Raw genomic sequence first — 26,603 nt, 5'->3', positions numbered from 1 at the left:
CGAAGAAAGAGATTCACAAACAGTTTTATGCAGGATGTGTTATTATAGAGCAGTGAATCAAGAACTGCCAAAATAAAGAAGAAAAATACGCTATGAGATCAACAGCACACAGCACCAATTGCGTTCACCCCTCGGTTTATGACGGTTTGAATTCTGCGGGGGGACACTTTCAATAAGGTGTCCGAATGTCTGTGGAAGACTGGGATCCCACCCTTCCTCAGGAGCGGAAACCGAAGATGATAGTGATGTTGAACGCTGGGGTGTAGAGCTAAGTCGGTGTTTTAATTCATCCCTTTGGGTTCAGGTAGGGACTCTGGGCATGCCAGTCCATTTCAGTAATGCTATTGTCCACAAACCATAGTCTCCCAGATGCTGCTTCATGACCAGGTGCACTGTCATGCCGATACAATCAATCATCGTCTCAGAACAGTTCCTCAACTGTATGCAGTACACGATGGTGTAAAGCGTGGTCGCATCCTTTCATATTTAGCGTCCTTTTAACCGCAACGAGGGAACCAGACCCTAATCCAGGAAAACATTCCCACACCATAACACCAGCTCCTCTGTACTGTACTTTATTGTTGGCACTACAGACGGTGGCGCCCGCCCGACTACCACCTGCATCGGAACCGAACCGCACAATAACCCTAGGTTTGGTGTGGGGCGGTGGGGTGGGGTGGGTGGACTGCTGTCGCCTATTGTGGGGTTGTGAACAACTGAGGGCTGCGGCGGGACGAAGCCTCTCCATCGTTTCTAGCTCCCCAGTTCAATACACACACAGATGATGGCATAAAAAGTTCTCTGAGGATTCTCAAAACCCAAACCATTGGTTTGCCACGGGGTATAGAGTGATTCCTCACTCCAAATCACTCCATTAGTCATCTAGTCATCCACTGTCCAATGGCACCACTCTTTGCACGACTTCAAATTACAGAAACTTGCGGCGTATGATGATGAGCTTCCCGATCTTTTGACCCTATTCGTTTTAATTCCATGCGCACAGTCATTGTGCTAGTTGAACTGGTGGTGTTACTTTGGAACTCGCGAGTGATTCCTTCCGTTGATTACATGCGGTTTTTATAACCACCCTCCGCTATGCCCGGGGATTCCTGTGCGTCATGCCCTGAAGTATGAATTTCTATGTGACCAAACTGCTGAGGTCATCTGTCCCAAGACTTATACACTGCTTAAACTAACTTAGGCTAAGGACAACATACAGAGCCACGCCAGAGAGAGGACTCGAACCTCCGGCGGGGAGGGGCGGCGCAATCCGTGACATGGCGCTTCAAACCACGCGGCCAATTGCGCGGCCCTTGAAGTCTTCTAGGTCTGGGTTTAGCAGTGGTTCTTCCTTCACTTTCACACATCAAAACCATATCACCAACAATCGACATGAGCATCTTTAAAAGGTTTGAAATATCGCTGATGGGTCTGTTACTCAGGCGACATCCAATGACTAATCCACGTTCAAGACACAGAGATCTGCTTGACCCACTTTGCTACTACTGCTTCTACACTGACGTGTCCACTTCTCGTGACACCTAGTGGTCCACTGCACATAAAGTAGAGTTGTCCAGATAATTTTGATCACATGATGCACGTGGGCATTTTTTAAATATGATCGTTGATAAAAATGCTTAAACCCAAACAGAAAGGCGAAGGAAGAATAAAACAGAGGAAGAAAGATCACTAAATATGATAAGAACCAGTAAAACGTCTGGTTGGGACCTTATATTACCTGCATCGAAGAGTTATAGGTCGAAAGATTATAGGGAGGAGAGGGAGAGGAAGGGAAAAGCACAAAATGCCAGATGAAGCAAAACGTGGAGGAAGTTATCTGCAGATTAAGAAAGGGGGATATGACAGAGGAACATGAAGAGTGTCAAGACGACATATATCTATGGCTGAAATACCACAGAAGATGAATAATAATAGTAATAATAATAATAATAATAATAACATCTGTGTGCGGAGTTTGGGTTTGCGCCGTAGATTTTTCGTGAAAACGCCCGGATGCGCTTCGTATTAATATGCAGAGTTAGTACCGTATAATCTGTATTACTAAACGACTTACCCGGTGCACAGTTACCCAATACCAGTTCCAGCTTGCCTATTTAATGGATTCAAGGGCAAATTAAAATTAGATTTTCAGTACTTCATATAACTGCTGACCAAATTTAAAGATTATAATCATTAATATTCATTAAGAGGTATAACATTATCTTAAAAGTTTAACACAAATATAACTGTTATAAACTATCTACATGTCTCAAGGCTCCGTAAGTCACGGCACGCAAATATCCTGATTATATTTGTCCATTATTTGAGAATGAGAGCACTTAGCGATTTCCAACAAACTTTACAAGTAATTTCAATCCTTTAAGAAACTTTTTCTCTCTGAAACCTTTCATAAACAATTAAAGGCGAAGGGTTTATCGTTTACAACAATTTCGTCGTTAATGGAGAAAAACGTCATCATCAGGCACGATGTTTCAATTATTACTTCTTTACTAATCATTCTTTTAGAAATATACTTCGCACACAGTATCCACATGCATCACTGGATGTGCCTGCAAAATTATATTAGTGCACTACAGTTAAGAGATATGACGTCGTTGACATTGAGATGCGCGGCAAAACTAGCCTTTGCTTGAAAAGTATAAATAATCCTGATTATACTCATACAGTGTTTGGTAATGGCCAACGGCCTTGCCACATTGGTAACACCGTTCCCGGCAGATCAGCGATGGGTGACCATCCCGTCTGCCGAGCGCTGTTGGCAAGCGGGTTGCACTCAGTTCTTGCGAGGCAAAATGAGGAGCTACAGTACCTGATTGAGAATTAGCGGCTCCGGTCTCGTAAACTGCCATACGGCCTTGTGAGCGGTGTGCTGATCACATGAGACTCCATATCCGCATCCAGTGACGCCTGTGGTCTAGGGATGACACGGCGGCCGGACGGTACCGTTGGGCCTTCATGGCCTGTTCGGACGGAGTTTAGTTTTAGTGTTTGATAATGAGGGAACATAGCGTCTCACTTACATTCCTAACATCGAATATTTAGCTCACTAACTCATTTCTGAAGTACACAGAAGTTTGAAGTTCTTTTCTACATGGGAGTTTTACTCTTTAGAGAATCGGGGGTTTATTGGTGGTCAGAGAATAGATGAATTACAAGTTTGTACAGTCGCTGGCCGCTGTATCCCTACGGGCCAGCTGTGTAATCGCCATTTTTCCGTTTCCATTTCGACACTGCCGTAACTTTCACATTCGCTACGCTGTGGAACTTTCAGGCATTTGGAATTACTTTCGCCACGAGCTTTCCTCTGACTTACGTTTTCTATAATTCCGAGTACATTTTCGAGGCATATAAGGCAACATCAATTTAATACTGCCTTTCGCTTATATTCTGGCAAATGTTTTTATTGTCTCACTTCGGGTTCCCGTAGTGTTCCGCGAGCACTTCACAATGACACCCGAATTACTGCCATAGCTAAACGCGTTTTCACGCTACACCGATTTACAACTTTACATAAAGCTATTTCGTAACAATCACACGCACACGTGGCCGGTAAAACAAATACTGTACGACAAACAAACACAGACATGTTAACGATTTATTAGTCTCTTAGGTATTGGCGATTCAAATATAACGGAATTTGGTCGCACATAAAAGTTCAACCGACGAGCGATTGGACGTTATCACGTCAATAATAATAGTAGTAATAAATAACAAGAAGAAGAAGAAGAAGAAGGAAAAGAAGAAGAGAACTTACAGTACTGCTTAATTCAGTCAACACAATTCTCTAATTCATAATGTTATTGAGGATGGCAACTGTCGATGAGAACAGATTCCGTCAATAATAATAGTAGTAATAAATAAGAAGAAGAAGAAGAAGAAGAAGAAGAAGGAAAAGAAGAAGATGTCTTACAGTACTGATTAATTCAGTCAACACAATTCTCTAATTTATAGTGTTACTGGGGATGGCAACTGTCGATGAGAACAGATCCTTGTCATGATAAAAATAGAGAGTAATAATATAAAACAGACAGTCACGAGATACTGTCAAGCTGCAGGTGGTACGTCCTTATTTCTCGTGACTTAACTAACATTTCACCTAAGTTGTGTATCGACAAGTATAAAATCAAGCATAGTGGCGTGGTAGTTAATGCACTACACTGACACTCGAGAGGACTGTGGTTCAGTTACCTGCCCGATAGTTTCTCCATCAAATAGACTATTGAATACAGTACTAATAAGATTTTCTGAACTACAGCACTTTTAAATTTAAATAGAATATTTGTTCTTAGGTACATTACCATGTTGTAACATGGAACTTTCTTTCGCGTATCGAAAGTAACTTTTGAAAGCTCAGAAAAAAACAGCAACACACAAAACGTGAATGCTCTCATTTAAAGGTGGAATAATAAAATAAATTTAACTCGTATTACAGGGCTAGACGGGACAAAAGTCTGAAAAGTGTACCGAAGTACAATGTTCTCGCATGCTATAAACTCAACTTGTCTCCAGAACTCATCGCTTGACACTGAGGTCTACTTATACGTAGTTTATTTGAAATGGCATTGCTGCGAGCCCGCGATAATAATGTAGATTCAAAAAGCCCCTACTCCTGTGAATATACTTATCTTGTGAACGTTGCTTGTCCAGAATTGCGGATTTAAGACTTTATATTTTTATTGGTGTAATTTTTAACATTTCAAGCAACAAACAAAAACTCCGAATAAAGTTTGTTACTCAAAGGCGATGAAAAAAAAAAAAAGGCAGTTATTCTGTATGGCATTGTTTGATAGAGATGATGCATCTCCTACTGAGGGACACCATGTGAAATTCTGTCCACTTGGCGCGTTAGATAGTCAAAATCTCGAGCCGAGCTGCTTGGAGGGTCATGCCCATAATGCTCCAAACGTTCACAATTGGGGAGAGAATCCGGTGACCTCGCCGGCCAAAGTACGGTATAGAAAGCACGAAAACAAGCAGTACGAAATCTCGCCGTGTCCGGGCGGGCATAATCTTGTTGAAATGTTAGCCCAGAATGGGTTGTCATGAAGGGCAAGCAAACCGGGCGAAGAATATCATCGACGTACTGTTGTGCTGTACGAATGTCTCGTATTACAACCAAAGCGCTACTGATACAAACGAAATGTTACCCCAGACTATCATTCCTGGTTGTCCGGCCGTGTGGCGGTCAACAGTCAGGTTGGTATCCCACGACTGTCTAGACCGTATCCAGACACGTCTTCACCGGTCACCAGGGCGCAGTTCGAAGCAGGACTCATCACCGAAGACAATTCTACTCCAGTCAACGATATTTCAGGTTGAAGACATGTCTGGAGACGCTGTCACAATAGGGGAGTTGAAGCTAATGCGAAGGGAAATCAGAGATCGCACGGAAAGGTATACGTGTTCATTTTCCCCGCGCCCTGTTGGAGAGTGGAATAGCAGAGAATTATTGTGAAGGTGGTCTGATGAACACTCTGCCAGCCACTTAAGTGTGATTTTCAGACTATTCACGTAGATGTAGATGTCGATGTGTATGTAGATATTACTGAGATATTTGTAGGTTTGTCGATCTTTTATCAACTCCTTTTTACAAAAGTGCATCGTCGCTGATTATGACGTCACGATTTGCACAAGTTTCATGTCAGGCACGGGGTGGGGTTAGGGATGAGGGAGGGAGAGTGAGGAGAAGTTGAGAAATGAGACCGGCCGTTTCCTTTTATGGCAGTGAGATACTGAGTTGTTATTGGGAGAGCCAAACATGTGCGCTGACTTCGAAGATTAAAAAGGGATTGAGATACTGGTTGGCTTTTTCTTTTTTATGTCACTAAAATAGAAAGCTATGATTGCAAGAGACAAATATGTGTAACAAAATTGACTTAGAAGCACTACAACTGGAGTACTTTAATTAAAGTGGTGTAGCTTAGGAAAGGGGAGGGAAGGAAAGGGTTGTGACTTATTAATGGGGGTCATGGTTAGGAAGACGTTGAGAGGAGGGAAGAGGGAGAAGGAAGGGAGGATGGGGATGTAGGGGGTCAGAGAGGAGGAGATGAGGCATAGGGAACTGGCGAGGGGACGAATGTTTGGATGGAAGTGCATGGTAGCAGGTAAGGAATTTCAGGGGAATAGGGAGTAGAAAGGAAATATCAAGGTGAAAGGTCGAATCTGGTCAATGCGTTCCTACCGATGTCCTCAGTTTATCTGCTGGAATCGGTCCTCAGAGCATACTGAATCAGTAACACACAGGTGAAATTCAGATATCTGCAGGCAAATTTCGGAACGAAATTGCCACTGCTGCTATACGAAATTTAACACCGTATGTGCAATGTTCAGTGTTCGACATTACGGGAATACATTTCGCGAATTCTGTTTCCATAAGTGGTGGAATGCCTATTTTGTCGTTAACTTAACACCACATCCATGACTGTATTGGTGGTAATACCAATGTTATTGTGTAATGGCACACAGTTTGTTGAAGTGTTCTTTAATCGTGTCTGTTAATATCAATGCTATTGTGTTTAACGAAGTAGATGTCGTATCGTAAAATCCGTGAACTGCCAATTTCAATCGTATATCGTCCAGCAACAGTTACAATAATGAGTAAAGTTGACAGTAGGAAAGCAGAATTTCCAGTATAAATCAGTTAAATGCAGGCCACTCGTTGAGAAAAACGAGTGTATTCGGTGCACAGACGCGTCTTTGGAGTTCGATACGATGGAGAAGACATCAAAGCAATTCGTGAGGCCGCAACGGTTCAAATGGTTCAAATGGCTCTGAGCACGATGGGATTTAACTTCTGAGGTCATCAGTCCCCTAGAACTTGGAACTACTTAAACCTAACTAACCTAAGGACATCACACACATCCATGCCCGGGGCAGGATTCGAACCTGCGACCGTAGCGGTCACGCGGTTCCAGACTGAAGCGCCTAGAACCGGTCGGCCACTGCGGCCAGCAACGATTCAGTACAGCATGTCTTCGGGTGGAATTCGATTCAACGTTGTGTAGGATTGCCTGGGAAAGGAACAGAAACGATGTTCATAATATTTACTTACGTAGAAATAAATGAGGAAGTAGAGTTTAACGATTCAGTACATGGAGAACAGAGTATGTGGGGGAGATAACCACAGCAAAACTAACAAAAGACAGGGGTTTCCAGAATGAGATTTTCACTCTGCAGCGGAGTGTGCGCTGCAGTTTCATATCAGCTCACACTCCGCTGCAGAGTGAAAATCTCATTCTGGAAACATCCCCCAGGCTGTGACTAAGCCATGTCTCCGCAATATCCTTTCTTTCAGGAGTGCTAGTTCTGCAAGGTTCGCAGGAGAGCTTCTGTAAAGTTTGGAAGGTAGGAGACGAGGTACTGGCAGAAGTAAAGCTGTGAGTAGCGGGCGTGAGTCGTGCTTCGGTAGTTCAGTTGGTAGAGCACTTGCCCGCGAAAGGCAAAGGTCCCGAGTTCGAGTCTCGGTCGGGCACACAGTTTTAATCTGCCAGGAAGTTACAAAAGACAGGGGTGTTGGTAGCTTTGACCTGGCCAAGCCTAGTTCAACGCCATAGGCTGCTTAAGAAACGGGAACCAATATTGTAATGACTCAGTTTTTAGGGCAAATAGAATTAGTCATGGATGACAAAGTATCGCAAATGCAATTAGAATCTATGGAACGAAAGCAAAAAAAAAAAAAAAAAAAAAAAAAAAAAAAAAAAAAAAAAAAAAAAAGAGAGAGAGAGAGAGAGAGATGGGGGAAAACAAAAAAATGTGTGAGGAAAACAAATACATTCAGGGAAATCGAGGAATTTCAGACTGAAGAAGACGAAAAAAGCAGGCAAACAATCGAATGGTTAATAAGCTCATGAGAAAATACAGGCGCAAAATTATGAATTCATTAAAAATCAAGAATAAGTGCCAGATCGACAAAGAATCGATGAGTATAATGGCTAATGGCGTACGGACGCAGTAGAATGAACTGTTTAATGAAGGAGACGAAATATACATCTACATCTACATTTATGCTCCGCAAGCCACCAAACGGTGTGTGGCAGAGGGCACTTTACGTGCCACTGTCATTACCTCCCTTTCCTGTTCCAGTCGCGTATGGTTCGCGGGAAGAACGACTGTCTGAAAGCCTCTGTGCGCGCTCGAATCTCTCTAATTTTACATTCGTGATCTCCTCGGGAGGTATAAGTAGGGGGAAGCAATATATTCGATACCTCATCCAGAAACGCACCCTCTCGAAACCTGGCGAGCAAGATACACCGCGATGCAGAGCGCCTCTCTTGCAGAGTCTGCCACTTGAGTTTGTTAAACATCTCCGTAACGCTATCACGGTTACCAAATAACCCTGTGACGAAACGCGCCGCTCTTCTTTGGATTTTCTCTATCTCCTCCGTCAACCCGATCTGGTACGGATCCCACACTAATGAGCAATACTAATGTATAGGTCGAACGAGTGTTTTGTAAGCCACCTCCTTTGTTGATGGACTACATTTTCTAAGGACTCTCCCGATGAATCTCAACCTGGTACCCGCCTTACCAACAATTAATTTTGTATGATCATTCCACTTCAAATCGTTCCGCACGCATACTCCTAGATATTTTACAGAAGTAACTGCTACCAGTGTTTGTTCCGCTATCATATAATCATACAATAAAGGATCCTTCTTTCTATGTATTCGCAATACATTACATTTGTCTGTGTTAAGGGTCAGTTGCCACTCCCTGCACCAAATGCCTATCCGCTGCAGATCTTCCTGCATTTCGCTACAATTTTCTAATGCTGCAACTTCTCTGTGTACTACAGCATCATCCGCGAAAAGCCGCATGGAACTTCCGACACTATCTACTAGGTCATTTATATATATATTGTGAAAAGCAATGGTCCCATAACACTCCCCTGTGGCACGCCAGAGGTTACTTTAACGTTTGTAGACGTCTCTCCATTGATAACAACATGCTGTGTTCTGTTTGCTAAAAACTCTTCAATCCAGCCACACAGCTGGTCTGATATTCCGTAGGCTCTTACATTGTTTATCAGGCGACAGTGCGGAACTGCATCGAACGCCTTCCGGAAGTCAAGAAAAATAGCATCTACCTGGGAGCCTGTATCTAATATTTTCTGGGTCTCATGAACAAATAAAGCGAGTTGAGTCCCACACCATCGCTGTTTCCGGAATCCATGTTGATTCCTACATAGTAGATTCTGGGTTTCCAAAAACGACATGATACTCGAGCAAAAAACATGTTCTATAATTCTACAACAGATCGACGTCAGAGATATAGGTTTACAGTTTTGCGCATCTGCTCGGCGACCCTTCTTGAAGACTGGGACTACCTGTGCTCTTTTCCAATCATCTGGAACCTTCCGTTCCTCTAGAGACTTGCGGTACACGGCTGTTAGAAGGGGGGCAAGTTCTTTCGCGTACTCTGTGTAGAATCGAATTGGTATCCCGTCAGGTCGAATGGACTTTCCTGTTGAGTGATTCCAGTTGCTTTTCTATTCCTTGGACACTTATTTCGATGTCAACCATTTTTTCGTTTGTGCAAGGATTTAGAGAAGGAACTGCAGTGCGGTCTTCCTCTGTGAAACAGCTTTGGAAAAAGGTGTTTAGCATTTCAGCTTTACGCGTGTCATCCTCTGTTTCAATGCCATCATCATCCCGGAGCGTCTGGATATGCTGTTTCGAGCCACTTACTGATTTAACGTAAGACCTGCACTTCCTAGGATTTTCTGTTAAGTCGGTACATAGAATTTTACTTTAGAATTCACTGAACGCTTCACGCATAGCCCTCCTTACGCTAACTTTGACATCGTTTAGCTTCTGTTTGTCTGAGAGGTTTTGGCTGCGTTTAAACTTAGAGTGAAGCTCTCTTTGCTTTCGCAGTAGTTTCCTAACTTTGTTGTTGAACCACGGTGGGTTTTTCCCGTCCCTCACAGTTTTACTCGGCACGTACCTGTCTAAAACGCATTTTACGATTGCCTTGAACTTTTTCCATAAACACTCAACATTGTCAGTGTCGGAACAGAAATTTTCGTTTTGATCTGTTAGGTAGTCTGAAATCTGCCTTCTATTACTCTTACTAAACAGATAAACCTTCCTCCCTTTTTTTATATTCCTATTAACTTCCATATTCAGGGATGCTGCAACGGCCTTATGATCACTGATTCCCTGTTCTGCACATACAGAGTCGAAAAGTTCGGGTCTGTTTGTTATCAGTAGGTCCAAGATGCTATCTCCACGAGTCAGTTCTCTGTTTAATTGCTCGAGGTAATTTTCGGATGTGCACTCAGTATAATGTCACTCGATGCTCTGTCCCTACCACCCGTCCTAAACATCTGAGTGTCCCAGTCTATATCTGGTAAATTGAAATCTCCACCTAAGACTATAACATGCTGAGAAAATTTATGTGAAATGAATTCCAAATTTTCTCTCAGTTGTTCTGCCACTAATGCTGCCGAGTCCGGAGGTCGGTAAAAGGAGCTAATTATTAACCTAGCTCGGTTGTTGAGTGTAACCTCCACCCATAATAATTCACAGGAACTATCCACTTCTACTTCACTACAGGATAAACTACTACTAACAGCGACGAACACTCCACCACCGGTTGCATGCAATCTATCCTTTCTAAACACCGTCTGTACCTTTGTAAAAATTTCGACAGAATTTATCTCTGGCTTCAGCCAGCTTTCTGTACCTATAACGATTTCAGCTTCGGTGCTTTCTATCAGCGTTTGAAGTTCCGGTACTTTACCAACGCAGCTTCGACAGTTTACAATTACAATACCGATTGCTGCTTGGTCCCCGCATGTCCTGACTTTGCCCCGCACCCGTTGAGGCTGTTGCCCTTTCTGTACTTGCCCAAGGCCATCTAGCCTAAAAAACCGCCCAGCCCACGCCACACAACCCCTGCTACCCGTGTAGCCGCTTGTTGCGTGTAGTGGACTCCTGACCTATCCAGCGGAACCCGAAACCCCACCACCCTATGGCGCAAGTCGAGGAATCTGCAGCCCACTCGGTCGCAGAACCGTCTCAGCCTCTGATTCAGACGCTCCACTCGGCCCTGTACCAAAGGTCCGCAGGCAGTCCTGTCGACGATGCTGCAGATGGTGAGCTCTGCTTTCGTCCCGCTAGCGAGACTGGCAGTCTTCACCAAATCAGATAGCCGCCGGAAGCCAGAGAGGATTTCCTCCGATCCATAGCGACACACATCATTGGTGCCGACATCTGTCGACGATGCTGCAGATGGTGAGCTCTGCTTTCGTCCCGCTAGCGAGACTGGCAGTCTTTACCAAATCAGATAGCCGCCGGAAGCCAGAGAGGATTTCCTCCGATCCATAGCGACACACATCATTGGTGCCGACATGAGCGACCACCTGCAGATGGGTGCACCCTGTACCCTTCATGGCATCCGGAAGGACCCTTTCCACATCTGGAATGACTCTCCGCGGTATGCACACGGAGTGCACATTGGTTTTCTTCCCCTCTCTTGCTGCCATAACTCTAAGGGGCCCCATTGCGCGCCTGGCGTTGGAGCTCCCGCCCTCTGCGACCGCTCGGATCTTGCAGACTGAGGGGCAACCTCTGGAACAGGACAAGCAGCCATGTCAGGCCGAAGATCAGTATCAGCCTGAGACAGAGCCTGAAACCGGTTCGTCAGACAAACTGGAGAGGCCTTCCGTTCAGCCCTCCGGAATGTCTTTCGCCCCCTGCCACACCTTGAGACGACCTCCCACTCTACCACAGGTGAGGGATCAGCCCCAATACGGGCAGTATCCCGGGCAACCACAGTCGTAGTCCGATCGGGGGATGCGTGGGACGAGCTGGCCGTCCCCGACAAACCCCCATCTGGACCCCCACAGTGATGCCCATTGGCAATAGCCTCAAGCTGTGTGACCGAAGCCAACACTGCCTGAAGCTGGGAGCGAAGGGATGCCAACTCAGCCTGCATTCGAACACACCAGTTGCAGTCCCTATCCATGCTAAAAACTGTTGTGCAAAGAACGTCTGAACTAATCTACAGAGAGCGCAAACAAATAGACACAGAATTTAAACGGTTATTAAAATACAAGATTGCCTAGTAAATGCAGTAATGCTGCTACTTGCGCACTGCTGACGCACTGCTCGGCGGCGGAAGGAGACTACGCGATTTTACACTATTCAGATACTAAAACGCGATGCTACAACTCTCAAATACTATAATACGCCAGAAATTTATGAATTAAATAATGCAAGTACCAAAAACACGCAAAGAAATTAAGAATTAAACTATGTAGCAAATGAGTGAGCTAGGGGTATACGACTTGCTGCTGCAGCTGCTTATCCAACGGCGGCAGGGAGCACACTGACATAATTATTGGCAGTGATGAAAAGTCAATCGCATTTAGAAAAGAGAATTTGTGTGAAGAAATTAATGCCGTGTGACGCGAAATAGCTCAAGTCTTTCTCCAATTTCTCTCCCTATCCACGAAAAAGTTGTAATTATCTTCACGTAAGCTGCCTTCCCGTGAGAGACGAGTTTCCTGTAATGCAGACACATCAATGCGGAGACGCAGCCGTTCTCTCCCAATTAAGACTGTTTTTCTGGCTACAGGGGCAGCATCAACAGGAGCGTCGTGTTCGAATAACATAGCTCTGCCATTCCATGTGGCAACTATTGGGTACTAGCCGTCCAGTGTGGCCGAGCGGTTCTAGACGCTTCAGTCCGGAACAGCGCTGCTGCTACGGTCGCAGGTTCGAATCCTGCCTCAGGCATGGATGTGTGTGATGTCCTTAGGTTTAAGTAGTTCTAAGTCTAGGGGACTGATGACCTCAGATGTTAAGTCTTAGAGCCATTTGAACAATTTTGTTGGGTACTGAATTGTTGGTTTTGTTCGTATGAGCTACTTTATTGTTGGTTTTCCAGGTCACTCAGTGACCCACCTTGGATCAAGCACTGCGATGTGCTTGCTGCTCCATACACCCATAGAAGTGCAAGGTGGAGGACGGACTAACATCTTACTGACTGGGGGCTGCCCCGCTTCAGGCAGGTGATAACCAGTCAGTTAGCTGCAAGGGACTAGCCCACCGATGAGAGCCACCCCTGGCGCCCCCACACACGGCTCTCAGCGCAAGGCTTAAAACTGGTAACTGCGATTCTCCGTGTTGTTATCCGCACTTTTGCAGGAGCAGCGGAGTGTACTCTCCATAGGCACTGCAATGCCTGGGACGTATTTAAAAACCACGAACTTGTCAAGCATTCTTGGCCTTCTCTCGACCCTAACAACTGTTCCATAAGGGTGACGGGTCACAATGTGTGGAGTTGAGTAGATTGCAGGAGCTGCCGACTTATTCAGGTTGAAGCCTACTGTTACCTCTAGTACTCCGGATCCATTGCCCCTTCCCGCAAGCATATGGGACATATGGAAGCCCTCCTCCTCTGCCGCAGCTGCCGTTGGGGGATTCACACACAACCTTGGGATATGGTCCTGCATCAAACCCCGCAGTTTTGGGTGAGAGAGAGAGGAAACAAGCCTGCTCTCGGGACTCAAAACCTAATACCACCGAGATCAAAAAAACAAGAATTGGCCAAGGGAGACCAACAGGAAAGTAAACAGGAGGGGTCTGACACAAGAAAGTGGAAGTAACGTCACATTCAGCTCTAGGCCCCGCAGATGCCATCCACAAACTTGTAGATGAAGTCCCCTGTGGAGAAATTGGAGAAAGACGTGAGCATGGAGCTGGCTTTGCAGTGTGAAACAGTCTTCTTAGCAGCTGCGAACAACCAAAAATCTATTCCTGAATGATTACAAATTTTGGCCCTGTCGCATTAATCTCAGCATAAGCTCCCACTATGAAAGCGCAATCTGAAGTCAAAGACAAGTTTTACGAAGATCTATGGAAATGCTTGGACAATGTTCGTGGATCAGATAAACTCAGTTTACTGGGAGACTTCAGTGAGAGTGGAACCGCGCGACCGCTACGGTCGCAGGTTCGAATCCTGCCTCGGGCATGGATGTGTGTACTGTCCTTAGGTTAGTTAGGTTTAAGTAGTTCGAACTTCTAGGGGACTGATGACCTCAGATGTTAAGTCCCATAGTGCTCAGAGCCATTTGAACCATTTGAACTTCAGTGATAGTATTGAGCATACATGGAACAACTGGCTTGACTGCATTGGCCCACACGATATTGCAAATACACTGAAGTGCCAAAGAAAGTGGTATAGTCATGCTTATTCAAATACAGATATATGTAAACAGGAAGAATACGGCGCTGCGGCCCGCAACGCCTATGTAAGACATCAAATGTCTGGCGCAGTTGTTAGATCTGTTACTGCTGCTACAATGGCAGGTTATCAAGATCTAAGTGAGTTTGAACGTGGTGTTATAGTCGGTGCACGAGCGATAGGACACAGCATCTCCGAGGTAGGGATGAAGTGGGGATTTTCTCGAATTCCCATTTCACTAGTATACAGTGAATATCAGGAATTCGGTAAAACATCAAATCTCTGACATAGCTGCGGCCGGAAAAAGATCCTGCAAGAACGGAACAACGACGACTCAATCGTTCAGCGTGACGGAAGTGCAACCATTCCGCAGATGTCTGCAGATTTCAATGTTGGGCCATCAACAGGTGTCAGCGTGGGAAGCATTCAACGAAACGTCATTGAATGGGCTTTCGGAGCTGAAGACCCACTCATGTACCCTTGACGACTGCACGACGCGAAACTTTACGCCTCGCCTGGGCCTGTCAACACCGACATAGGACTGTTGATGACGGGAAACATGTTGCCTGGTCGGGCGAGTCTTGTTTCAAATTGTATCGAGCGGATGGAGTCAACCTCTTGAATCCATGAACCCTGCATGTCAGCAGGGGACTGTTCAAGTTGGTGGAGGCTCTGTAATGGTGTGGGATGTGTGCAGTTGGAGTGATATGGGACCTCTGATACGTCCAGATATGATTCTGACAGGTGACACATAAGCATCCTGTCTGATCACCTGTATCCATTCATGTCCATTGTGCATTCTGACGTACTTGGGCAATTACAGCAGGCCATTGCGACACCCCTCACGTCCAAAATTGCTACAGAGTGGCTCCAGGAACACTTTTCTTAGTTGAAACACTTCCGCTAGTCACCAAACTCCCCAGACATGCACATTATTGAGCATATCTGGGATGCCTTGTAACGTGCTGTTCAGAAGAGATCTTCACCCCTTCGTACTCTTTCGGATTTATGGATAGCTCTGCAGAATTCACGGTGTCAGTTCACTTTACTTGAGTCCATGCCACTTCGTGTTGCGGCACTTCTGCGTGCTCACGGGGGCCCTGCACGATATAAGGCAGGTGTACCAGTTTCTTTGGCTATTCAGTGTATGAACGAGAAGGGTCAGCGGCTGATGGAACTTCGCACTTCTCTTTCTCTCTACATCACTAACACTTACTTCCGGAACAGAGCCTTGTACAAAGTAACATGGAACACTCACGTTCAGGCCGTTGACATCAGCTCGACTTCATCATTACCAGAAGAAGTGATCTAAGCCATGTCCTTAACTCCGTTACAAATCACAATGGTCACTGAGATACTGATCACTCTTTAGTTATGAGCAAATCACGGTTCACACGAAAGAAGATTCACTCAGGTAAGAGCGTTAGTCGAAGGGAGAAGATCAACACCAACGGTATCCAAGAGGATGCACTACATAAAATGTTCAGAGAAAATATTGAGATGAAACTGAATCCTGAGCAATTGATAACTGCACTGGTGGCCGAAAATATGTGGCATCTAGCTTAGGAAAATATTATGTCAACAGCCATTAGAATATTTAGGAAGCAGGGTAGAACTCAAAGCGACCGGTTTACTGGATGTAAAAGTGAGTTGCGCCCATATAAATGGACAAGAAACGTATCGCTTATATACAGGTGACGAATAATCCTAAAGACCAACAAGCAACAGCCGATTACAAGGCCTGCAAAGCAGATTTGCAACGAGTTTCTCGCCATTGTGCAAATAGATATCGGACCAGCCTTTGCAAATCTATTCAGATCTGACGAGACAAAGAAAATTACCGTGGCAAGTACCAAGACATCAAAACGGCCATAGGATCAACAAGCAGGAAGTACGATGCAATAAAATATGTGACCCAGTCAACGATAAAAACCTGCAGCTACGTAGATGGGTGCAGCACTACACTAACCTATACTCAGAAGAGGTCAACATTTCTTCATAAGCTTTGGGTCCTTTACCAAATTACCCTGCTATGTTTGAGCTTGCCGATCCTCCTACTCTCTGCGGATTAAAACTCGAGCTTAAAAGTCTAAAGCTACGCAAGAGTACAGGCCGTGATAACGTACTCGCTGAAATCATCAAACTTGACCGCGTTTCGCCGGTATTGTATCAAATCCTACTGCAAAGCACAGTACCTCAAGACGTGCGAGATGCAAATGCAGTAACAATCTATAAGGGAAATGGCGACAGGGATGACTGTAACAACTATAGAGGAATATCTCTATTGAGCATTGCTGGGAAGGTGTATGCGAGGATAATCCCGAAAAGAGTGGTAACTATGGATGCTCGGATCTATCCTAAGTCACGGCGCGGATTTCGAGCTGGTAGATCCACAAGTGACATGATGTTCACCTTGCACCAGCTACAAGAAAAGTACCACGAACATAGAGTGCCATTATATGTGGCTTTTGAGGATCTCAACAAAGCCTTGGAAATTTGTACGTCCACCAACTTTGTTGTCCTTAATATATGAACTGTGGCGTAAGACAAGGCTGTGTGTTGGCACCGACACTTTTCGGAATCTTTTTCTCGGCTCTGCTCCAAGTGACTGTTGAGAAATGCAGAGTTGGAGCATGCCTGCATACTAAGAAAGATGGAAGGCTTTTCAACGTCAATCGTCTGAAGCGTAACACAAAGCGCTACGAGGTAGTCGCTCGTGAATTCCTATTTGCTGATGACGCTGCAATTGTAGCGAACTCTGCAGAAGAGCTAGTTTCAAGATTTAGTCATCCATGGCACATATTCTCGACGAGTGTAAGCAGCAGTAAGACCGTAATTATGGTTCGGGGTGCTAACTACACGGCCAAATAACACATTATTTGGAACTACTCCGCAAGTCGTGGACACCTTCTTCTGTCTTGGGTCCACTATAGAATCAAACATGTCTGTTGATAAGGGGATTGATGCTCACATTGGAAGGGCTGTGACTACTTTTGGCAAGCTCTCTGCACGTGATGTGAAAAACAACAAACTCTCTTTGAACATCAAAATTCTTGTATATCAAACTTGCGTCGTCGGCATCTTTTTGTATGCTTCGAAACATATACTACTTATGCCAAACAAGAACATCGACTTAATTCTTTCCACGTGCGGTGCCCGAGATCCATCTTCGGTGTAACGTGGAAGGACCGAGTGACCAACGAAGAAATACTATCTAAAACTAGCTGCAACAGCGTTTGAGGTATCTTGAAGCGCAGACGACTCCGCTTGCTGAGACACGTCTACCATATGGATCCTCAGAGATTTCCAGGTGAGGTGATGCTTGGAGAGATTTGTACAGCCAAAAGACTCGTAAAACGTCCTGTATTGAGGTTCAAGGACTCCTGCAAACGAGATATGGAGAGTTTTGGCTTCAAACCAACACGTGGAAGGCACGGGCTAGCATGAGACCAGAGTGGTCTAATGATATAATATCTGGAATCACCAAGCATGATAAGGGCTTGTTAGATAGATTAAGGCAGAGAAAGCTTCGCAATGCTACCACCCTTCCTGCCTCAGCAGCTAGATATACTTGTGACAAATGCGGCAAGAGATGCCGTGCTACCATTGGTTTGATAAGCCATATGAAAAAATGTAACTCATAACTACAGAGACACTGTAACAGTCATCTTCCAAGATGTTGTAGCCAATATTTACTTACGCGTAGTAGATATCAACAATGTTGACAACGGACTGAGGACTTGAAACTTCCAGAACTATGATCCGAAGCAAGATATGAATGCCGTTGCCTTTATTCAGCAATTCAGACACGCATTTCTGAAGTCTTGTATTGAACGTGCAAAAATTTACACTTGTGTCAGTCATGTGAAAGGGGAAGCGCTTGTGTAGTGTATCCGAGAGTCTGAAATTCGCCACAAGTATGAGGAACTTGAGTCCTAATTTTTAAATAAATATTGGCCTAAAGATAAGCAGTGGGACATTAAACCAAAAATTCGTATGCCCACCAATTACGCAAGACGTCACGGTATCATGCTCGAGTTCACACAGAAGTTCTGGAACGACAATGCATATTTAGACGATCCAGTCAAGGAAGAAGAACTGATGTTGGTTTTATTGTAATACAGAAATTAGCTTTTTCTGTTTGCGAGAAGCTAGCGCTTATGTCGCAGTTACAAATGGAACAAGTGCGTTTGTTAATTGACTGTTGGAAGCACTTAACACGGAACGAGAACAACAAGAACGTAAAAACAACAGTAATCGACAAGTTTGAATAATGGCCCGCTGTGAGAGAAATTCAAAGGACATGGACGACCAAGTAAATTTGATCGCTGAGATGACGGGAGGCATAGATGAAATAAGTATGAGACAAGCGACAGATTCAACCAAAACGGTTCCCCGAACCGCCCTCTTAACAACAGAGGAAGAACACAATATCAGTTACCGGAACATGCTAAAAGCCGTGACCGTAATAAGCGAAATAGTGAACCGTTAAACTGAGCTAAGTATCAGAAGCGTCCCGCTCCGAAACTCAGTTAACAAGGGAAGGTTCAGAAATTGTGATGAATACTAATCAGTGTGAACGCGTTGACGCGTTGGAGGAAGATTTGTACGGGAAAAAGCAAGAAACAGAAAAAGAAATATTAAGGCATTTTGTTGAAATCGAAATTTGTGGTATAAATACACTCCTGGAAATTGAAATAAGAACACCGTGAATTCATTGTCCCAGGAAGGGGCAACTTTATTGACACATTCCTGGGGTCAGATACATCACATGATCACACTGACAGAACCACAGGTACATAGACACAGGCAACAGAGCATGCACAATGTCGGCACTAGTACAGTGTATATCCACCTTTCGCAGCAATGCAGGCTGCTATTCTCCCATGGAGACGATCGTAGAGATGCTGGATGTAGTCCTGTGGAACGGCTTGCCATGCCATTTCCACCTGGCGCCTCAGTTGGACCAGCGTTCGTGCTGGACGTGCAGACCGCGTGAGACGACGCTTCATCCAGTCCCAAACATGCTCAATGGGGGACAGATCCGGAGATCTTGCTGGCCAGGGTAGTTGACTTACACCTTCTAGAGCACGTTGGGTGGCACGGGATACATGCGGACGTGCATTGTCCTGTTGGAACAGCAAGTTCCCTTGCCGGTCTAGGAATGGTAGAACGATGGGTTCGATGACGGTTTGGATGTACCGTGCACTATTCAGTGTCCCCTCGACGATCATCAGTGGTGTACGGCCAGTGTAGGAGATCGCTCCCCACACCATGATGCCGGGTGTTGGCCCTGTGTGCCTCGGTCGTATGCAGTCCTGATTGTGGCGCTCACCTGCACGGCGCCAAACACGCATACGAGCATCATTGGCACCAAGGCAGAAGCGACTCTCATCGCTGAAGACGACACGTCTCCATTCGTCCCTCCATTCACGCCTGTCGCGACACCACTGGAGGCGGGCTGCACGATGTTGGGGCGTGAGCGGAAGACGGCCTAACGGTGTGCGGGACCGTAGCCCAGCTTCATGGAGACGGTTGCGAATGGTCCTCGCCGATACCCCAGGAGCAACAGTGTCCCTAATTTGCTGGGAAGTGGCGGTGCGGTCCCCTACGGCACTGCGTAGGATCCTACGGTCTTGGCGTGCATCCGTGCGTCGCTGCGGTCCGGTCCCAGGTCGACGGGCACGTGCACCTTCCGCCGACCACTGGCGACAACATCGATGTACTGTGGAGACCTCACGCCCCACGTGTTGAGCAATTCGGCGGTACGTCCACCCGGCCTCCCGCATGCCCACTATACGCCCTCGCTCAAAATCCGTCAACTGCACATACGGTTCACGTCCACGCTGTCGCGGCATGCTACCAGTGTTAAAGACTGCGATGGAGCTCCGTATGCCACGGAAGACTGGCTGACACTGACGGCGGCGGTGCACAAATGCTGCGCAGCTAGCGCCATTCGACGGCCAACACCGCGGTTCCTGGTGTGTCCGCTGTGCCGTGCGTGTGATCATTGCTTGTACAGCCCTCTCGCAGTGTCCGGAGCAAGTATGGTGGGTCTGACACACCGGTGTCAATGTGTTCTTTTTTCCATTTCCAGGAGTGTATATATGCTCTAATGGATTCAGCAAGTGAAGCGAGCGCAATTTCTGAAAACTTATTTACAGAGTTAAACCATAAGATGGCATTCCAATGTTCCTTGTTAACGGCGTATGTATTGTCAGTGCGGTTGGTAATAGAAGCAAGCCCATTATTAAAATTTCGTATTGAAGAGGATGAATACGAATAGAGCGTACTAGTTGTTGGCTCTCTTAATGTTAGATTGGTTCTCGGAATACATTGGCTAACTGAAATGTAGTACTGATTTTGAGGAAAATTGTATACGGATTAAGATGAATAATGGACAGAAGGAGATTTCGTTAAAAGGATTAATAACTAAAGATGATAGTAGCACTGCGTGCGTCAATATAAGGTTAATGCATTTTCGAGGAGAAATGAAACTGTAAATGTCAGTCATTCTGAGAACGATGTTGAACTGCAGGAGAAGAATGATGATGAGGACGCTCTAAATACTATACAAGTCAGTATTTGATCGTCAATAGAATTGTCTAAAGCGAAGCAAGAAGAACTGATTGCAGTGTTGAAATTTTATGGTGACTTATTTTCAAAATTACCTGTATTAATTGAAGGATGTGTTTGCAGGGACCATGAGCCATTCCACAGTGGATCATATGCAGTACCATTAGCTAGGAGGGAAGCCGTTAATAAAGAAATCACGAGAGTGCCGAGTAACCAAATAACTGATCGCCCAGTTAGTTAATATCCCAACCCAATACACGCTGTCGCTGAGAAAGACAGCAGCATTCGTACTGTTCTGGATGCCCTTGCGATGTCTCGCATAATTCTGGGAAACGTGATTAACCTGAAAACTTAGAGTGTTTACTACGAAAATTCAAAGGAGTCAAATATTTAAGTAGTCTTGACTATCAGCTATTGGCAGCTACTCCTAGACTAGGATAGTAGAAAATGTACTGTATTCCTCTGCAAAGGAAGATGTTACCAGTTCAAGAGGATGCCGTTCAGCTTGTCCATATCTTCAGCAGCATTTATGCGAGCGCTTGATGAAGTGTTAGGAGAAGATTTATTAAACCATGTGACACTGTACGTTGATGACATTTTAATTAGTACTGCCTCCTGGCAAGAACATCTCGGTATTCTTTGTCGAGTGCGTGTCGTTTTCAGAAGAGCTCGAGTTACCATTGACTTGAAAATAATCAGAATTCGTCAAACCACAGATTAAGTTTCTTGATAATGTTATTTCGATAAGTGGAACTGAAACCGATCCGGCAAAAAAGGACGCAGTGAGGAATTCTCTGTTGGTCCATTACGGCCAGGGGACGTCGGCTGGTACGTACTTTTCAATTCAATAAACTTTACCACCAGCCGTATACTTAAGGTTATTTTATTTTGTTTCGAACGTAACCAGTTTCGGCAATGCATTTTGCCATCTTCAGGCCCCTGCATAATATACATGTAGTATATATGAATACATGGAGTAATATATGGGTGTACAAATCAAGTTTGCAAGTGACAGGTAATCATAATACCACTTAAACTTAAAAATGATTGAAGTATTAGCGTTAAATCAACTCTATGTGTACATCCAGCACAATAGACTAAAACATGCGTACATATTTGTTAGTAGCATTAAAACAAACGTCTCAGTATATCCAACACAATAGACTAAAACATGTGCACGGATTTGTTAGTCATAAAACTATTTTACGTCACAGATTTACTAGGAAACATGTAAATTCATTAAAAAAATCGGCACTACACAGCGTACAATCAAGGACTCCGTAGAAACAAAGCTCGCCTTTCTTTTAAAAAAATAATGAAATCCTATAAAATTCTTTTAGGTGAGGAACCGCCTAGTGTATATGTACCAATCTTCATTTGAAGTAAAAAATCACACAGTAAGGTATGAATTACAATAGTATGCATATTTACAGCCTAGGTGATATCACGGATGGTAAGACAAGTTGACGCAAAACCAAACGGCAGTCGACATATTAAGATAAAATGGCAGGCATAGCGAGCACTAAGAATATTCACAACAATCTTGTGGCCTAGGTTTTACAGTATATCGGAATAAAAGATAAGATTGGTTTCCTTTATATCACTTAACAGATAGGCATTACCACAGTGAAACAAATAAACAAGAAAGTCAAATCCTACTTTCATCGTATTATTTATCTCCTGATGCCAAAAGCATTGGTTAGAACTTTATTTCAGAAAAAATCTAACAATACTGTGAAACTCAACAAAAATCAATATATTTTGCTTATAATTTAGTAATTAGACTAATTAAGAAGTTTAGCTTGTCACAAGCAAGTAAAAACGGTAAAATAAAAAGTCAATACTCCATATTTCCTATGAGAAACCTCAGTATATGGACATAAAATCAACAGGAAATCTCCTACTGAAATTCCAGTATGGAAAAATCTGACAGGTCACTCACTTCGGTTACTTAGGAGGAACCATCCAGTCCACAGGACTGAACACGATCTTCAATAAAGAAGGAACATTCAAACTGCAAAAGGGGTACAAACTGATATGGAATTAGTACGACATAAGAGCAATATACAGTGATGCAAAAGTAAACTGTGACACAACAACACAGCTGTATTACCAAAAGCCTTGTCAACTCCAGAAACCACAGGAATGAGAGGGATCACAAAAATTCATGACATAGAGAAACAAGAGCGAAAAATTCTTAGAAGAATCTACAGTGCTGTTCTCCGAGATGGAACTTGGGTCAGGCGACCTGTAAAGAAACTCTACGAACACAGAGGCAACATCACAGATAAATTTACGAAAAGATCCTACAATTCTATGGACACGTATGTAGGATGGATCAAAATACATACATTTTTAACATTGTGAATGCAAGCATACTTTAAGACGATTTGTGTGAAAGAAACACAACAGGACCTGCGAAGATTGTAGATTTCAGATGATTAAATTGAGGACAGAAATCAGTTAAGAAGTAAAATAAAAAACAATAAACTTGAACAATGGAAAGAAATTTCTACTGAAGCAAGATCGCTAAATGATATTTATTTCACGATGACGTGCTTCGACAGAAGCTTGGTGTCATCTTCTGAACTCCAAGGGAAGATACGGTACATGGCATTAAAAGGCGAAAAGGCGATTTTATAATACTGTAAAAGAACAGTTTTCCAGAAATTGGCCACACAGGGCAGTCATGCGGTCTCAGGCGCGTTGTCAGTTCGCGCGGCTGCCCCCGTCGGAGGCTAGAGTCGTCCTTCGGGCACAGGTGTGTGTGTGTTGTCCTTAGCGTAAGTCAGTTTAAGTTAGATTAAGTAGTGTAGAAGCTTAGGGACCGATTGCCTCTGTACTTTGGTTCCATAGAACTTACCACAAATTTCCAAAAGTTGGGTAGTATATAAAAAAGACAAATGGCATTCTCTGGGAAATTTGAAGTGCATGGATATGAATCACATAGCGAGAACAGTCCCACACACAATACAGCGTAAACATGTTGGTTTGTCAGTAAAAAGAAGATGAAAATGTAAAGTACACATAGCGCCAATGCATTCGCTGAAGTGACATACCTGTAAAATATCAAATCGTAAATGGACAACATCAAGGTTGGCTTCAGCAGAAATTTCCTTCAATTAAATCGACAAATCGCTCCCGTCATACAGCCATGTGTAACCTATATAAACATGAACAAGTCTCAACGAAAGGAACTACACAGCGCTGAGCGCCCGTAAGCTCCAACAACAGGGAGAAAAGTAGAAAGGCGAAAAAAAAAAAAAAAAAAAAAAAAAGACAGAGGGAAAATGAAGAGATTATGGAAAGAAAAGGAAGTGAAGCTGTGACTGGCTCAGATTCACACTCTCTTCTAAAGGAGAATAACTCTTCTGTCATCCATCACTACATCATGGATTTTATCAATGATTTCTGGAGTCGTAACCTCCACAGAGCATCCAGAACGTTCAGCGTCACTTGTCCACGTATGGTCACTCCGAAAATTTGGAAGCCAGTTATAAACTGTTCTGATCGAAGGTACAAAGTCATTGTAATGTTTATCAATCTCCTCTTTAGGCTTCTGAGGCGTTTTGCCTTTTATAAAGTAATGTTTAATCACCACACAAAATTCTTTTTCGTCCATTGTTTGACAATCACTCGACTTCCTTCACTCACATGAATGCCAAACACAAAGAAATAGACCAACGTGACTGAAACTTGGTGTGCATTCTTTCCAAAGATGCTACTAACTAAACATGATCTCGATACGCGCTGGTGGTGCCATCTCTCGGACTTTGCACAGACTTTTCAAACGCCCCTCGTAATAACAATGAAAGTCAATGTGCCCCAAAGCTCCGAAAACGCTGACATTCTCAGAGGTCCACCCAATTCCTTCTGAGCTGGGAATAAAAGAAAATGACGAATCAACCAGCAAGACCGTTTAAAGATGGCATCAAGTCAGCTTGCCGAAATATTGCACCAATTGGACATTGCACCCGGGTGAATACCCGAGAATATTTGAAAATACTGCCTTACGTCTAATAACGGAGTTCCCCTAGTTGCGGCTGACCGGCGCTACGGGCCCCGTGCGAATCCGCGCCGACCCTGCCTGCCCTGCCGCTCGCGGAGCGCTCACCTTCTTGCAGTCGTGGCAGATGAGGCTGGCCGACCCCAGCACGCCGAACGTCTCCCCGCAGAGCACGCACTGGCTGGTGCCGTTGCCCAGCGCGTTGCGCTTCATGTTCTCCAGACGCTCCACCAGCCGTCTGCAACACAATAGGTGGCACAACTCGCTGACAGTGTGAATAATGTGACGTAAATAGAAGACCAAGCACGAGGTTCTCAGGTTAGGATGGGCGTGAGACAAGGATCTAGTATGTCGCCCCTGCTGTTTGATATACATACTGGGTGGTTAAAATTAAAGTGCAGTTACTCGCAGAGGCCAAGTGTGGATTGTAGCCATCGTATGGCAGCGAAACTTGGTAGATACTCTAATGCGTTGATGCAGAACTGATTTACGCTAGAAAAAAAACTAGTTCCAGTTTTAGCCACCAGGTGCTAGTCTGGCGCTGTACAGCATCTCGTTGACGTTTTCGATGCTCATATTTAAAAATTGTGTAGTCTGCAGTTAATAATAAAACTTTTTCTGTTCATGTCCCACTCCTAAACTGTTACATGCGGAAAATTTTCTGTACATCTTTCTTGCATTTCCAGAGCCAGACTTTCACCTGGGGTCCAAAACTGGAACAAATTTTTTTTTCAGCGTAAATTGGTTGTGCATTAACACATCAGGCTATCTATCAAGTTTCACTGCTACACGGTAATTACAGCCCACATGGGACCTCTGAGAGCAGCTGCACTTTAATTATAACCATCCAGTACATCCAAGAAGCAGTGACGGAAACAAACGAAAATTTCAGGATTGGAATTAAAATTCATGGTGAAAGGTACTACTGATGAGATGCATTGATGACATAGCTGTGCTCAGCGGGTGTGATAAAGAACTGAAAGACATGCTGCACTTTAATTATAACCATCCAGTACATCAAAGAAGCAGTGACGGCAAACAATCGAAAATATCAGGATTGGAATTAAAATTCATGGTGAAAGGTACTACTGATGAGATTCATTGTGACATAGCTGTACTCAGCAGGTGTGATAAAGAACTGAAAGACGTGCTGAATTGAATGAACAGTTTAATAAGCACACTCTATTAACTGACAGCAAAGCAAAGAAAGACAAAAGTAATGGCAAGTAGTAGAAATGAGATTACGATGAAATTAACAGCAAAATTTGAGATCACGAAGTAGAAGCAATGAAGGAATCCTGCTACCTTAGAAGAAAAGTGACACTTGAAGGACGAAGCAAGGAAAAGAAAAGCAGACTAGTACAGGCTAAGGGAACATTCTTGGTCAAAATAAGTCTACTTAATACCGAACACCGGCTTTAATTAGAGGGAGCAATTTCTAAGAATATATGTTTGGAGCACAACAGTGTGTAGAAGTGAATCATGGGCTATGGGGAAACTGGCAAAGACGAGAATCGAATCGTTTGAGATGTGCTGCTACAGATGGATGTTGAAAATTAGGTGGACTGGTAACATTAAAAAAGAGAAGGTTCTGTGCAGAATGGTTGAAGACAGAAACGTATGAAATCATGCAGGAAAAAGGGACAGGATGACAGGACATGTAGTAATGCACGAAGGGATGAGATTAGTGGTACTTGAGGGACCCATAGAGGGTAAAAATTGCATGTGAAGATAGACACTCTTTTACACCCAACAAACAATGAAGGACCTTGGGAGAAATTTCTACTCTGAGAAGAAGAGGTACACA

The 26,603-nt window shown here is 44.2% G+C and overlaps 1 protein-coding gene across 1 annotated transcript in view; it reads right to left on the bottom strand.

Moving 5' to 3' along the window:
* Nucleotides 1-26,603, bottom strand: part of LOC124545109 (rabphilin-3A) — a 1,015,241-nt gene that overhangs the window by 229,143 nt on the left and 759,495 nt on the right. The window contains exon 6 of the mRNA XM_047123925.1: nt 24,905-25,034. Coding sequence (XP_046979881.1) covers nt 24,905-25,034 — 130 coding nt within the window. The remainder of the gene's footprint in view (nt 1-24,904; nt 25,035-26,603) is intronic.

Source organism: Schistocerca americana, chromosome 8 (assembly GCF_021461395.2).
Source record: "Schistocerca americana isolate TAMUIC-IGC-003095 chromosome 8, iqSchAmer2.1, whole genome shotgun sequence".
NCBI classification, from domain to species: Eukaryota; Metazoa; Arthropoda; class Insecta; order Orthoptera; family Acrididae; genus Schistocerca; species Schistocerca americana.
Note: the sequence above shows the minus strand (reverse complement) of the source record. Positions and strands in the feature narration are given on the sequence as shown.